Source organism: Salvia hispanica, chromosome 5 (genome assembly GCF_023119035.1).
Source record: "Salvia hispanica cultivar TCC Black 2014 chromosome 5, UniMelb_Shisp_WGS_1.0, whole genome shotgun sequence".
Lineage (NCBI taxonomy): Eukaryota > Viridiplantae > Streptophyta > Magnoliopsida > Lamiales > Lamiaceae > Salvia > Salvia hispanica.
The window spans coordinates 25,746,084-25,761,249 of NC_062969.1; the positions used below are offsets into that span (position 1 = coordinate 25,746,084).

A 15,166-nucleotide genomic window follows, 5' to 3' on the forward strand; every position below is an offset into this window, starting at 1 on the left:
ATCATCCAGGAAAGGGGAAAATGTAAAAGGGGCTGAATACTTGCAAAGTTAAATAAAATCCAACACGACTAAAAACCTTTATAATCTGTATCCAAAACATTACTATAGTTCATGTCAGAAAGGAAGCTGCTATAGCAAATTTCCACTACATCAAAACTGAACACCCCCCTTTTCTGCTGGAAACTTAAGCTTCTTGCTGCTGCCCTTCCTTGGCTATCTCGATATTCTCGCCGGAAGCTTCTGCTGAATCCTCGACATCCTTCCTTATTTCGGTCTCAAACTCCTTGGCCGCCTACAGTTCAAATGTGTCAACACCAAACTTGTAGTACTTCACCAATATTTATCATGATCGTGAGACATTGATTCTTAATCAAATAACTCTTGTCAAGGCTTCATGTAGTTAAGCAACACTTAGAGGGGTGAGCTTGAGAAGCACAAAAGAAAAGATATTGCGACAAAATCAGTATTACATCGAATGTTCATTAGCATTTCAGTTGGCTAGTATATGCAAGGACATGATTATAGGCCCTAGTATATTTTATAAGCAGACAACAAAGGATTACGTATCGTCCACCACAGATCAATTAAGCATGTATCCAAATAGGTAAGCAAGAAATATGTGATTGCTGTTTACTATTTATGCTGATTTTGGAACAAATCACCAGCAAATCACCAGAAAGACTTGAGAAACTAGCTGAAAATACTATAGATTTAAGAATTAACAAAAGTTATCTTGGCATATCTTTAGACTTAAACACAATAATTTCACTTCAGATTTACATATATGTACGAAATGATGATGCGTAGTTATTCCTTTCTGAGAGTATTACAGATACAGGAGGCAATATATAAGAGCTATAAATGCCAAATCAGATTCTTGTCGATATCTGTAAACAGTTTATCTGAATGCATTTGTAGAGAAGACAAACTTGTCTAAAATCTCTGCTCATGGCTTTTACAGCATAGCATATCACTAGTTGACTGGTCTATAAGGTTAGCTTTAAGCCCATGTCAAAGAATTAGGGATAGGTTTTGTTTTGTCATCAAACTTCTTCAGTTTTCCACAAAGCTGTACACTCAAAATACATTTTTTCATTGTATTACTACTCAAAACTATGATGGGACGTGCTTGCCACTTAAATATTCTTCTGGCCTTAAAACCACAATCAGTAGCCCATGGTCCAATCCACCAGTTGAGGTTCATTTCAGGCTTCAGCAAATAGAAAAAAGATAGTTCTGCTACCACACATGACTTAACCATTTAAACATTGGCTCTACGCAACTGTTTATTCCAAACATAGTAGGAACAGCTCGAAAAATATAAATTAGCTGCACATTTCCAATGATTGATGGATATGGTGAAGCAACATAAAAATGCTAGACTTTGGTGAAAGGAAAATTTTGGTATATATAATCCATCCTCTATATTCTAGCTCCAAGTTAGCCTTACGAGATGTTCCTTTCTTTTCATCACGAAAGAACAACATTGAATCTACTAATGACTTCCAGGCATCTTAAGATTAATTTGGGAAGGAAAAATTGACTGCTATATTATGCAAATAACAATCTGCACAATGTGACGAGATCATTTGATCATTCAAAAGAACGCACAAGCCTAAGTTACTATACCGAAAAGTTGGCGACCTATATTGATGTACTATAAAAGCTTTGGCACTTTGATAAGTTTTTTATGCAATCTAACATTCCTCCAAACTTGACATATCAGATGTCAAGTGCACTGATGTTTATCCAAGATCCTTAGCTGTTGACATAAATGAAGTAAAAATGCAGTACATCCAAATCAGCAACAACTTGAAAGAATTCACTTATTTAAGTTAAAATGTGTCATTTATTCACGCCATTTATTTGTTTTACCTCTTTGTAGCTAAAAGAACTGTACATTAACACACAGGCCTTTCAGCAAGATATAAGCAAACTCCAAAATCAGATAGAGCATATCTACTTTAGCCTTGATCTTGATTTCAAAGAATGATGGATGCAATTTGGTTCGATATTCATGAGTGTTGACTGGAATCTCTTAAGTAAAACAAAATTTAAGATGGCTTCCCTTTCGACTAATACTACTAATAATGCTAATGATACCAAGGTTTAATCCTTAAGAAACGCATAAACATATACTCCATCAAACAAGCGTGAACACAAATTATTGTAGCAGTAATATCCAAATCACTGACATATGATTCAGCTATTGCTCACATATAAGGATCACATTTTTTTTTAATTTCTCATTGATTTAGTTTATTTTTCTGGGAAATATTGATTCTTAGTGTAGAGTTCAACTACCCCATCTTCAAGAATCAGCTATCGGAAATAATAACAAGACATGAATCGAAAAGGTAAGACCTGCTGAAAGCTCTTGACAGTCTTGCCAATGCTGCGGCCCACTTCGGGAAGAGCTTTGGGGCCGAAAACGAGGGCGGAGACGCCGACAATCACGACGATCTCAGGCACTCCAAGGCCGAATATGCAGTTACAGGAGAATCCCCGTTTCTGAGCTCTCCTGGGCCGATCCACAGCGAGAGCGCGGTTTTTGAGACTGGAGCTGAAGAATAGTGAAGCGGAGGAGGAGAGAGAGGTGAGTTTTGTGGATGGGTTTGAGGTGAGTGGCACTGCTAAGGTGGAAGATGATGCGGCGGCCATTGGAGGAAGAGAGCTTAATTTGGCTCGTGTTTTGTGTGTTTTTGGGAAAAGGCTATCTAGACTTCATGGCGGAACTAATAGTCAAACAAGAATTGGATTTTTCATCTTTTTAAATTATGAATTTAAGTCATTACAAATTCCAATGGATTATCGATTGCAGAACCTGTCGATACAAGCCGAATTTAATAGCTTTGTTGTAAGATAAATGTTGGAATTATGTGTAAACCGTAATTATCGTAACAAAGAATTGAAAATATTGAAATGTATAAATTTTCATATAAGTACTATAAATATACCGACTAATATAACATTCTAATATACCGAGAAATATTATAATATAACATAATAATATTTTCAGGATAAAGATAATTGAAAGTTGAAATAGTATGGTATAACAATATTTTGGAAAAGCTCCATACCGAAACATAGATATATCGTGATGGTATAACAAAAAATTCAATAAAAATAACAATATGATATTTTTGATTGCATACTGTGTGATATTTTCAATAAGATATACAGTACATTCTCACTCTAATCGTGCATGATCAATGTAATTTGATTGGATCGTATGAATGACAAAAGTTTTAATATTATTAAGTTAAACGGTATTGAATCCGTCTATTTTTTAAGTCTATTTTTTAAGTAAATGATTGTAGCATATTAACTACTCCTATCTTGAAATTGATTCGTGATAAGTAAGAAATACTAGTACTTGATTAATATATGTATTTTATGAAGTTATGAGATTCATTAATATGTTATGAAAGATTCATTAATATGTTAATTAATACTAATATAATAAATGAGTTCAATAATAAAGTACGTAATTGTAAGATGTGTTTTTCAAAAAGTAGTTAGTGCTTAGACGATTACATAATAGCACTCTCAATCCTCTCCCTAAAAACTCTCTTATTTCTCCCTAACTCCTGCCACATCAGTGCCACATCATCATCAAAATTTATCCACAGTTTTTAGCCAACTTTTAGCCAACTGCTCCAATGGTTTTTCCCTTATTTCTCCCTAACTCAACATTTCATTTTTACATCATCATTTTTAATATTATTTAATTTTCCCTACAAATGTGTTTAATAAATAGATTTATAAATGAACAATTCGTCGTTGTATTAATCATTGGAAAATATAATACAACGAGAAAAAAAAAACTACAAATAAAAAACCATAAAAAACAAGGATTTAAAAAACTAAGAGGGAGGAGCGTCCGGCGAGAGGTCCATCTTGATCTTCATATTTTGGATGGTCGACCAGAGGGACTGCTTCTCTTCTGGGGTTCCGCCGCCGGTGAAGTACAGCGTGTACAACTGCGCCAGAGTGGCGGCATTGGAAGAGAACGTGGCTTGTTGTAAGAACGGGGATTCCGACTGGGCATCTGATGATGTGCCCTTCCCCTTCCGCCTCCCCTTCGCCTTCTTCGCTCCTACAGGGCGCTCGTGCGGACCATCCTCAGACAAGTCGATGGGGATCGCGCTGCCCTCACTCTCCGCACCGCTAAGTCGCGAGCGCACCGATTTCCCGTGCAGCGCGCTGTGCATCTCCGTCCGGAATTTAGGGAGATCCTTCAGCCTATCATAGATTTTCCAATACTTGAAGCCCTTCGACAAGAACTGGCCACTATACATCCGGATGGCCTCATCTCGGACCATGTGCTCGTTCTGGCCACTCGTCATGTTCGTCATCAAGTTAGAATATATACCGTTGAAATGGGCGCAGTCCCTCATGAGGCGCTCCCAATGCCGGCGGATCGCCTCACTGCCATGGTCCTTCATCGAGGCAGTCTTGTTGGTCGTGTACTTCTCCGTAACCTGCGCCCAAAAAAAAAAAAAAAATTATCGCCGAACATCGCCGAATCGCGCCCACAGTGGGCGGCGATGATTCGGCGATGTTTCGGCGATGGATCGCCGGTTGGCGTTAATTCGGGAGGAATAACGCCGAGAATTCGCCGAAATCGTCCCATTGGCCGGCGAAAGAGTTTAACGCCGAGCCCATTGGGAGTGCTCTAACTACACGTTTATAATATGCTGTTATTTCAGCTGGGTATCTATCTACATATAAAATGAAGGAATATATTTTAGCCTGCCAAGCTGGAAAAAAGCGGTATTCTTTTGTAATGGACTGACCAAAGCCTAGCAATTTTTTCAGAGGTAAACTCATTTTGTGCATACTGATATTATTGCTTACTATTAGGACACCTATTAGTGCAGTTTTATTAATATCTCTAGTGCACAAACTGCTCTATTGGACAATAAGTGTTGAAAAATGGAATTGAAATGGCGAGATATAAATACTAAAATTAAGTGTTGAACAATGGAATTGAAATGGGGAGATGTACATACTAAAATTAAAGAACGAGAATGGCTTTAGGAATAGTAGTATATTGTATTGCCTTGATGATTTTATTGAATGATATGAGACCCTCTTTATAGGGATTACAAAGTAAGTAAACGTGGTAGAATTTGTGCTCCAAGTATTCTTGGGTACATATTATGATTTGACGCTATTATCTTTTCCTTTACTGACAGTAAGGAGTTCTTAGATTATTCTATTTCAACCCATACTTGCTTTTGACGTATGCTCTAGACTAGACCTGCCCAAGGTTAATTTACCGAACCGGCGGTTAAAACCGAAACCGTAACCGTCGATTTTTTTAACCGTGGTCCGGTCAGGTTCAAAAAATTTTGCACCGAAACCGTGCCAGAACTGTCGGTTCCGGACGGTTTCAAACAGGAACCGCGAAAAACCACCGGAAAACCATGAAATCAAGCCGGAACAACAAAAACCGCAACAAAATCGGCGGTTCGGAACCGTGAAAAACCGCCGGAAAGCCGTTGGTTCCGAACCGAAACCGAAACCGGTGGTTTTGAAACCGGAACCGTAACCGCAAAACACCCTCGCGGTTCGGTTCCGGTTCAACAATTTCCAAAACCGGAACCGGTGATTCCGGAACCGTGGGCACCTCTACTCTAGATTTGGGATACTAAAGTAGTTAAGTTAATTTGCTCAGTCTACAATTCTAAACCGGGATTGTTATGAATTTCGCTTTGGAAAATGTTTAATTGTCTGGAGATTCTTTCTAGTAGTTGCTGGTATAAATAAATAGTCCTACTACCTAATGTTTCTTGAGCAGATGATGGATGATGAGGTAGAGACGAATGGAATCATGTCACTGAGGAAGCTCTGCAAGTGCGAGATGAAGACACGGACACCCGATGAGCCATGAGCTAAGTGTGGGACTGAATATTTTGCGAGCAGATCATGATCATGACTAGATATATACTACATCCGTTCCATAGTAACAGAGGCGTTTCATTTTGCTCACTCATTTTGAAAAAATAATTATAAATAGTTAAAGTGGAGAAAAAGTAAAATAAGAGAGAGAATATTGTAGATAAGACTCTTCTCTATATTATTCTCTCTTACTTTACTCTCTCTCCACTTTAACTATTTAATATCATTTTTTTAAAATGAGTGAAAAAAATGAAATGCATTATGGAACGGAGGGAGTATAATTCATTGCCGCCTATTTGCCGGAGATGTCACATGCGGCGACATCGCAAATTTTCTTTTTTATATACTATTATAACTTATACATATGTGCGCCTGTTTGAAACAAATACCTGATTTTTTATTCTTTCATTATCTATATACTCCATGTCTATACAAATTTAGTCACTGAACTTGCCACTCATTTTAATTTATAGTACTAAGTTCACGTGATTTATTTCCTTTATTATCTATATAGTACTACATATTATCAGAACATATACAAGATCATTAAATAAAGAAAAAATTTAACTCGAAACACTGAATAATTCAATTTTATTGAATTAAAAGTTATAGGAGACCATAGAATCGTGCTATAAAATTTACAATCATCATTATATAATTTTTTTTATAGCATGGTTAAATTTTTGCTCATTATTATCCGTGTTTAAAAAATTTTATTCGACTCATAATTTAATGGATTAGTCATATTTCCTTTTCTTGTTTTTACCGTTAATTTAATAAGCTTGGAATTAAAGCTTCAGTTTACAGACCAAACGAACAAATATAAAGTGTTCATGCACCTCAGACACCTCGAACCGCAAGGCTTACAACTTACCGATAAAAACATGTTGCCGAAATTCAGCACATGGTTGATAAATGACAGAGATGACAGAGCTTCAAGGTTGGAGTTGGTTAGTGAAGTGGTTAACTGTGCAGCAGTGCAGCAGATTAGAGATGCTGTTTAGACCAACTTAAAGTTCAGAGTAAAGCAACACAATTTTAGTTTTTGAAGTTAGTTTTATTCTTAGTGAGTTGGTGTGTAAAACACATTGTGATTTGTGAGGTTTTCGTCTTACTTTGATTGCATTTTCAAGTGTAGAATATTGAATCAGATTGTGATTCAATCCAGTGTGTAGTGCTCATTGTTGAGCTTGATTGTTTGTAACCATTTGTAATTGCGAGTAAGAAGGATCGGGTGTTTTCTTTCTTGTGGATGTAGGTCTTGGAACCGAACCACGTAATTCATTTGTTCCAAACTTATCATTATTCTTGTTTAAGTTCTCTGATTCTCAATTCAATTTTACATTCTCATTGTTGTTCATCTAAATTTCATTCTTATCTCAACTTTCACAGAACTTAAATAATTAAATATAATAGCTAATTAAAATTAACTAAAGGAGTAATAAATAAAGCAATAGATCGGAGCGTTCAAACCAACTCATATTTGTAAACATTTATCTAAAAAATACAACTAGTATGGATAAGAACCAATGTTTGCTAATAAATGAGATAAAGAATGAGATGACAAATTTGCAGTGTTGTGTGAGCTGTGTTGGGCCAATATGTTAATTCATACATTTTGTTGGGGTTGAATCAAGCATACACATCACATGATAATGGCGATGTCCTTTTCCACTTGTGTGTGTGTGGGTGCTCTGCTTTTTCTCTGAATTCATTTTCTCCTCATTTTTCCTTCAATAATATGATTTCGCTGTTGTTCTACAGAAAAATACTTATCAACTTTATGCTTTCTAAAATTTGTAACTAGTTCAATTATGACTTTATGAGTGTGATCGCAATGGGAGCGGCTGCGCCGTAATTCTTTTTTTAAAAAATACATTTAGTTTATAGTAGTAGTATGTTTTTCATAGATTTTATTTTACTGTGATTTTGCAAACTGTACCCACTAAATAATTGAGTTATTCTTTTTGATTGATATGGTCTTTTTTTAACTTTAAAATCTTGTTTTTTTTCAAAACAAGGGTTGTTAATTGAAGTGTTGTTATTTCAGGTAAATCACAATTAAGGCTATACTGAGTATGATTTAGACCAAATTCCAATTATAATGGCTAATTTAGTTAGTCTTTTTGATTGATATGGTTTATTAACTTTAAAATCTTGTTTCTTTTCAAAACAAGGGTTGTTATTTCAGGTGAATAACAATCAAGGCTATATGATTTAGACCAAATTCCAATTATATTGGCGTTTTAAAACCATGACATATACCAAACTTACCGATTTGCTAATCTTTCAAAAAAAAGAAGTTGTTGGAGGTCGAACTCTGAGTGTATAAATTAGACTTAATGAGCAAGGGTGGACTCAGGTAATGAGCATTTCATTCTTGGCACATGAATAGTTATGACAAATTTTACTGGAGCAACAACATATTAACAACAACGATCTAGTGTGATGGAGCTGTATATTTTTGTGAACCATTTCAAAAGTAGCTCATTACATTTATTATGAGGCCCGCTCTTTATTCGAGCCTATCTATACACCCACTTACTTGAGACTCCATCGATTGTTGCTACATGTTGCTCCACTCAAATTGCGAGTTTTAACCATTGACTCGGATGAGCGGTTACCAAATGGGTATTGTAGCAACTGTGGTTATAGTGATCTGTGCGATCTTAAAGTTTTCATGTGGTTCTTGAATTGTAACCGTTTTTTTTCATTATATAAAAATAAAACAATTGTTAGAAAAATATTATCTTGGCAGAAAATAAAACTGTATACAAAATGTAGTGACATAAATATTGAAACATAGAAGAATATTAATGCTCCAACACATTATATTATACTACGACTAAAATCAAAACATTTTATATACTAGAAAGCCGACCTAACACACGCCTGTTGCTTAATTGTCAGCACATTGGCCGAAAACAACTGAAAATATGTTGGACCTATAATTTAATACTACAAAAATGTATAAATAAATAGAGATCGTAACCAATAGTATGAAAAAGAAAAGAATCTTTGCAAGTTGGCAACTTTATAGTATTTGTATAAACAAAAGCAGGATTATCTGTCTGTTGATAAAATACCAACTCCTCCATATCTCCTCTGGTCTGTTGGATTCAATACAATTATGGTTCAATTTTCGTCATTAATGACGTCATTATTTCTCCGACAATGCCCTCCAATCACATCCCTCCACGCGGCCACATCTTATCCCTCCAAATTATGTTAATGAAATAAAAGCACTAAATAATTACCCCATATTTCTTATATCCACCACTTCTTCCATAATATTCATTTCATCAAACAAAGAAAGCTAGAGTTGTACAAGTAGAGTAAAGTTTGTATTATAACATCAGCATCTGCTAGAGAAGTTTGCACTAATGGGGACGAAGCATCACGAGAATCGGCTCGAGTACGAGGAGACTGAGCTGAGGCTAGGGCTACCCGGTGGTTGTTTGAAGAGAGAGTTTTCTCAAACTATAGATTTGAAGCTCAATTTGAATGCATCCATGGCTTCTTCATCATCTCCTCATCACCAACAGGAAAAGATCACTGCAAAGCCACCTGCTAAGTAAGTTAATTGGTTGCTCTCATTTTTCATTTTTTCTGTTTTTTTTTTTTTTGGTTTGATATTCCTCTTTTTCTCAGTTTAATCATTACTACATTATGCGCATAGTGATTGACATATTATACATATGTTCGACTTTTGCAATTGATGTTGATCTTGGCTACTTGATGCCACTTGAATTGATAAAAAAGCATTTCGAAATTCGAGTCTCATGATAAAAAAAATTGTTAGTTACATGTATAAAAGAAATATTGTTATATCTGTAATTATTCTTATTTAATTTAATTTTTGTGGATGATTTAGTAATTTACATACAACACATTTTAGCTGTTATCTGTTTAAATTATGACATAAATTGTTAGTTTTTGTGTAGTGCACACATGCAAATATTGTCGTAAAAGAGGTATAGTTTAAATGGAAGAAAGAAAGTGAAAATATAGAATCGAATCAGTCAAAAATTTCCATCATAAAAATAGTAGTCCATAACTTAAGCTATTGTGTTATTCAAATAATAGAGAAATAAAATAATGAGGGAAATTCAAAAGATGTGGGTTTGATTAAAGTGGGACACGTGAATGTGGGAAGATAATAGGCGAGGACATGTTTGGTTGTCTGTCAAACTCCAATAACCAAACAAAACATTTGGAATCTTTCTTTATTTCCTTTGGCCCAATATTTGAATGAAAGCGACAACCATTTTCGACACAACATGCACCCAATTTTATGTGCGCTTTTATTTGAACTCTATTCTATACTTTCTTGTTTTATACTACTGTTAATTACGAAATAATATATTGGTTGTTAGGAAAATATGATAGCGATATTTTTTGGTAGTGTTGGAATTTAAATAGATGGACTAATTAAGTTGGTTTGAATATTTAGGGCCCAAGTAGTTGGTTGGCCACCAGTTAGATCCTTCAGAAAGAACACCCTTGCAGTCCAAAAGGACGGTAGCGGCGGCGAAAGTGGCGCTGCGGCCGCGTTTATCAAAGTCAGCCTAGATGGGGCACCGTACCTCCGGAAAGTGGACTTGAAAATGTACAATAGCTACCAACAACTTTCTGAAGCTCTCGGAAAAATGTTCACCTCCTCTACAATCGGTAATTATTAACTATATGAATTTTGATTCAAAATTGGTAAAGTAAATAAAAGACGGAGAAAAAAAGTGATAGAGGCTATTGGTACAGTCTAAAATGAAAAAAATGTGGAGTAACTAATTTTTTTTTTTAAATGGAGGTAGTAACTTTTTAAAAATGAACATTATAATCATAGTAATATCATTATAATAGTAAGATGCATCGATCTATATTATATTCAAATAATTTATTTGAATGATGCAGGCGATTGTGGGGTGAAGGAGTTGATGTGTGAGAGCAAATTGATTGACCTTTTGAATGGGTCTGACTATGTGCCTACTTATCAAGATAAAGATGGAGACTGGATGCTTGTTGGAGATGTTCCATGGGGGTATTTTTCAACTCAAACTTCCAATAAATTTCATTATCTTGCATTTATTTTTTATATTATTAATATTTATGTGTTACCTCTTTTTTTTAAAACCAGGATGTTCGTTGATTCATGCAAACGTCTCAGGATAATGAAGAGTTCGGAGGCCATTGGACTTGGTATTGTTCGATTCGATTGTCCGTTTACACAAAAAAGTAAAGAAGTTTAAGGAGTGTTATCTTTTTTTAACTAATGTTAATAAGCACAAACTAGATCTAGGCAAGTTTAATAACATTTCTCCTTTTTTCTTCTTAATATAATGATAGTGTTTTTTTATCTTAATTGCAGCACCCAGAGCAGTGGAGAAGTGCAAGAACAGAGCATGAAAAGGCTTCTGCTTATATTTCCATTTGTGTAATTTTGTTGTGAGTGAGTATATAAATAGTGGATAATGTTCAGCAGTTAAAATGTACTACTACTCAGTTATAAGGTTGTCATTATTAATATTACTATCATCTTAGTTTGATTCGTGAAACTCGTTGACGATATGATTAGCATAACACCGAATCAGCAACTCACTTTCAAAGATAGTTCCTCCACTACCTCAACTCAACAAGATCATATCAATCAAAAAAAGGCAATTATTATAGATTTCATATTTATTGGTATTGTTTAACCATTTGAAACACAAGTCGTTTCTGAACTAGGTTTAAGACTTTCCTCTCTACATTCACAGTCCCGCTTTAGTTTCTACACAACATTCGCGAGCTATTCTATTTCATCCGACGGCCAAAACAGGAGTAATCAACACCATACACATCATACAGAAAATGCACAAATCCTAAAACTTGAGCCCTGAATGAATGGCAACGACGCCTCCCACAAGGTTTTCATACTCAACCTTCTGAAAACCAGCTTCTGCAATCATCGTCGCAAATTTCTCCTGCAGTTGCAAACAATAACATGAATACACCACATCAGGTAATGTTCCGGCAATTATCAAACAGGAAAGGATTGATGATCATACAAAAAGTATCATGAGCTTGATGTGTTCTACTTATCATCAATGAGACCAAATTTATGGATCTAGAATAAGAAAGTGGATCTGAAGATATTCGGCAGGTTTTATGAATCAGTGAAAGTGTACCTGTTTGGGGAAGCGGCGGATACTCTCTACCAGATACTGATAAGATTCACGATCACCTGCAACCAGCTCTCCTACTTTCGGGATGACTGAAAATGAGTAATAATCATACCTGAAAGATAAACATTAATCGGTAAGTATCAGAGGATATATATCGGGGAGCCAGAAACTTGCCTAAGCTGTAGAACAGTGAATCTATAACTAAAATGCATTGATTTTAGATATGTAAGAAAGAGTCATCTAATTCAGTTTCTTTGACCAATAAATTCACCATAAGACTAGTGATTAGCAAAAAGAAATGCCATACAGAGGACAATAATACATTGCATGCTGTAACAAAAACAATGTCAAGATAAAATCCCTTTGAGCCATCTATTACTTACAGAAGCATGTACCGTCAAAAGGAATGCACTAATCAAAAGACAGCAACAAGAGTTTGATATAACTGGGTATGAGAGATGAGAGTTTGGCTCCACATACAAAAGTAATTATGTGGTAATGATAATGACACTGACAATGCTACATAACATATGCACAGTATGAGCAGAATAGAGGTTGTATTAGTATATTGGTAACGCTTACAAATCTTTGAAAATTGGAAGTTCCACATGGCTGAGTTCTAGACAAAGAAATCTCCCTCCTGGTTTAAGCACCCTTTGACATACAATAAGCACAAGTTAGAATATCCAAACTAGCATCTAAATGAACAAAAATAAAGGAACTTAGGAACTCAAGAAAAAAGGAACTCAAAATAGAGAAAAAAGAGGGGGGGGGGGACTGAAAATCAGAGGGTAACCTGTAAGCTTCTGCGAGAGCTTTTTCTATATGTGTTACATTCCTTATTCCAAATGCAATTGTATAACCATCCATTGAAGCATCACTAAATGTTAATTTTTCCGCATCTCCTTCAACCCAAATGAGAGATTTACTGTCTCCCAACCCTGACAGTGATACAGGGAACACTCCATTAAGAAACTGAATCAGACTTGATATATACAGAAACATTATGTTAGCGATATGAGATTTCATTTTGCATAAGTGGCATACAGAAAATAAAAAGTATTGCCTTACCTCTCTCCTGGGCCCTCTTTCTGCCAACACGTAACATGTTGGGGTTAATATCACAGACAAAAATTTGCGTTTCTTCAAGTAGATTATCATCATGAATATCTCCTACAGCTCTGCGTGCAACACCATGGATACTGTCTAAGATTCTGAAAGCAACATCCCCTGTAAAATTAGAGAGTCTCCTTACCCAAGCAGCTAATATGACACCAAACAGGTCTAACTATCAAAAGAATAAAATGTCATGAAACAATCTTCCACTTCATTAAAATGAAAACAGAAACGAAAGCGAGAAAGCATATCAATTCAAACGGTGAAGAGATTTTTAGTAGATAAGTGGCATTGACTATAGATATGACTAGCTCCAAATTTTACGCAACATGAACAAAATGGCTCCAAATTCTGCATGGGTATCCCCTTGCTCTGAGTGCACTGCAAACATGATCTACATAAACATATATGCACATATTGATAGGTATTTGTTCTGCTTCTTTATACAGCTTATCCATACGAACGAAAACTTCATTATCAAAAAATCTAACATCTAGCGATCGGAATCAGGGGTTCTTGCTTGTTATAGTCCCTTTATAGTGCCTCGAAGAAACCAGAACAGACAATAAAAACTTTTTTAACGTATGAATGTGCAAGATTTGGCAGAAAAATCTGTCAATCAGGATGGCACTATTATGTGATTTTCAAGATTAGATTCTGACATGATAGGAAAGTGGAAATGCAAATGAACGATCGTATTAACAATAACAGTGTGATGTATTTTTTGAGAATGCATATGCATCAAATATTTTTTTAGCTTCATAGTGTTGGCACAAACATGTTTGAATGGAATTTCATAAAGTGGACTCTTTATACTCATCAAACTTATCTCCATACTTATAAATCACCTGTTCCACCAGCCACATCAAGATGCTTCATTCCCGGGAATGGATTCAACTTGGAAACCAACCTACAAAGTAAGCACATTAAAGTAAGAAATACTACTACATATGAAGATCAGCTCATGATCCAATAATCAAATCAAGAAATACATCAGCCACAGCCAACCTTTCTTTCCACAATCTATGCAGCCCACCACTCATTAAATCATTCATGACATCATAACTCGATGCTACACTTGTGAAAACATTGCCGACCATCTGACTCTTGTCCTCCTCCCTAACTTCCTTGAAACCTAAAGCAAAAGTGGAAAAGCAGACTCAAAAATATTATACAGTATTACACATAGCTGCATGTTTTACCAGATTATACTCACATCGCGATGGAACACCACAACAATCTCTAAATCACACTAATATTTGGCAAAAGGGGGTAAAAAGTAAAGGGGAAATGAAGGCTGACCAAAACTAGTAGCATGAGAGTGCAAATGCGAGCAAAAACGCGAATGATTCCTCCTCAAACCCCGGTAAATCGATCGCATTGACATAACTACAGTGATAAGCGGCGATTGCTCAATTGAATTCCAAAATGTTTGGTATTTCTTCAGCAAATTTTACTTCTCGTTGTTGGGTATAGAGAAATGGGCTCAACCCAGCCCATTTGCATAGCGGGCTGAGCATACTAAACTTTTGTTTATTTTCATTTTTATTTTCGGTAATTACCTAGCATGTTTAAGGGATTTAACTGTATGTATTAGTACAAAATTAATACTCTCTACACGAGAATTTATACAGTTTTTGTTTCGTAAATTGAGTGGAGAGTGATAATAATGTTTCCATTATAGGAAATCTATCAATCAGATAAGGAAATCTCAAAAAGAAAAATGTCACTTAGAGTATGTAGAAATTATGATATCACATGATGCCAAGCTTATTCACACAACATATACTCTCTCCCTCCGGGAATAAATACCCTATTTTGAACCGATTTAAATTTAAAAAACTGTTCGACTTTGTTAAAGAAATTGAGTGAAAAAAAAGTGAATGGAAGATTGTTCATACTTTTATACTACTACTAGATTAATCCCAGCGCGATGACCTGTTGACGACATTTTTATTAATTGAATGAGTAAACTGAATTAA

The 15,166-nt window shown here is 35.4% G+C and overlaps 3 protein-coding genes across 5 annotated transcripts; 1 reads left to right on the forward strand and 2 right to left on the reverse strand.

Moving 5' to 3' along the window:
* Positions 1-48: 48 nt before the first annotated feature.
* LOC125191321 (sec-independent protein translocase protein TATA, chloroplastic-like) lies at positions 49-2,732 on the reverse strand. The gene is made up of 2 exons (XM_048088848.1): positions 2,365-2,732; positions 49-292 (listed from the first exon to the last, which is right to left on the reverse strand). The coding sequence occupies exons 1-2, from the start codon at positions 2,659-2,661 to the stop codon at positions 185-187; spliced, it is 405 nt and encodes a 134-aa protein (XP_047944805.1). The 5' UTR covers positions 2,662-2,732; the 3' UTR covers positions 49-184.
* A 6,442-nt stretch (positions 2,733-9,174) lies between these two features.
* LOC125188814 (auxin-responsive protein IAA16-like) lies at positions 9,175-11,459 on the forward strand. Of its 2 annotated transcripts, none has more exons than XM_048085870.1 (5): positions 9,175-9,481; positions 10,361-10,578; positions 10,819-10,945; positions 11,042-11,139; positions 11,273-11,459. In XM_048085870.1, exons 1-5 carry the CDS (start codon positions 9,291-9,293, stop codon positions 11,308-11,310), a joined length of 672 nt encoding a protein of 223 aa, XP_047941827.1. In that variant the 5' UTR covers positions 9,175-9,290; the 3' UTR covers positions 11,311-11,459. The 2 variants fall into 2 exon arrangements, with proteins under 2 accessions (XP_047941827.1, XP_047941828.1); XM_048085871.1 differs by having other exon boundaries at positions 9,179-9,481; positions 11,042-11,103.
* Positions 11,460-11,547: 88 nt separating this feature from the next.
* LOC125188813 (2-methoxy-6-polyprenyl-1,4-benzoquinol methylase, mitochondrial) lies at positions 11,548-14,628 on the reverse strand. 2 transcript variants are annotated; one of them, XM_048085867.1, is made up of 8 exons: positions 14,487-14,628; positions 14,193-14,319; positions 14,033-14,094; positions 13,140-13,298; positions 12,865-13,009; positions 12,651-12,722; positions 12,072-12,180; positions 11,548-11,867 (listed from the first exon to the last, which is right to left on the reverse strand). In XM_048085867.1, the coding sequence occupies exons 1-8, from the start codon at positions 14,569-14,571 to the stop codon at positions 11,766-11,768; spliced, it is 861 nt and encodes a 286-aa protein (XP_047941824.1). In that variant the 5' UTR covers positions 14,572-14,628; the 3' UTR covers positions 11,548-11,765. The 2 variants fall into 2 exon arrangements, with proteins under 2 accessions (XP_047941824.1, XP_047941826.1); XM_048085869.1 differs by having other exon boundaries at positions 14,401-14,504.
* Between the last annotated feature and the right edge of the window lie 538 nt (positions 14,629-15,166).

Coding starts and splice junctions, on each gene's coding strand:
- LOC125188813 (XM_048085867.1), bottom strand. CDS start 14,571: ATGTCAATGCGATCGATTTACCGGGGTTTGAGGAGGAATCATTCGCGT. Junction 14,320..14,486: donor CTCTCATGCTACTAGTTTTG/GTCAGCCTTCAT, acceptor CTTTTGCTTTAG/GTTTCAAGGAAGTTAGGGAG. Junction 11,868..12,071: donor TCCGCCGCTTCCCCAAACAG/GTACACTTTCAC, acceptor TTGCAACTGCAG/GAGAAATTTGCGACGATGAT.
- LOC125191321 (XM_048088848.1), bottom strand. CDS start 2,661: ATGGCCGCCGCATCATCTTCCACCTTAGCAGTGCCACTCACCTCAAAC. Junction 293..2,364: donor CTGTCAAGAGCTTTCAGCAG/GTCTTACCTTTT, acceptor TTTGAACTGTAG/GCGGCCAAGGAGTTTGAGAC.
- LOC125188814 (XM_048085870.1), top strand. CDS start 9,291: ATGGGGACGAAGCATCACGAGAATCGGCTCGAGTACGAGGAGACTGAG. Junction 9,482..10,360: donor ACTGCAAAGCCACCTGCTAA/GTAAGTTAATTG, acceptor TTGAATATTTAG/GGCCCAAGTAGTTGGTTGGC. Junction 10,946..11,041: donor GTTGGAGATGTTCCATGGGG/GTATTTTTCAAC, acceptor TTTTAAAACCAG/GATGTTCGTTGATTCATGCA.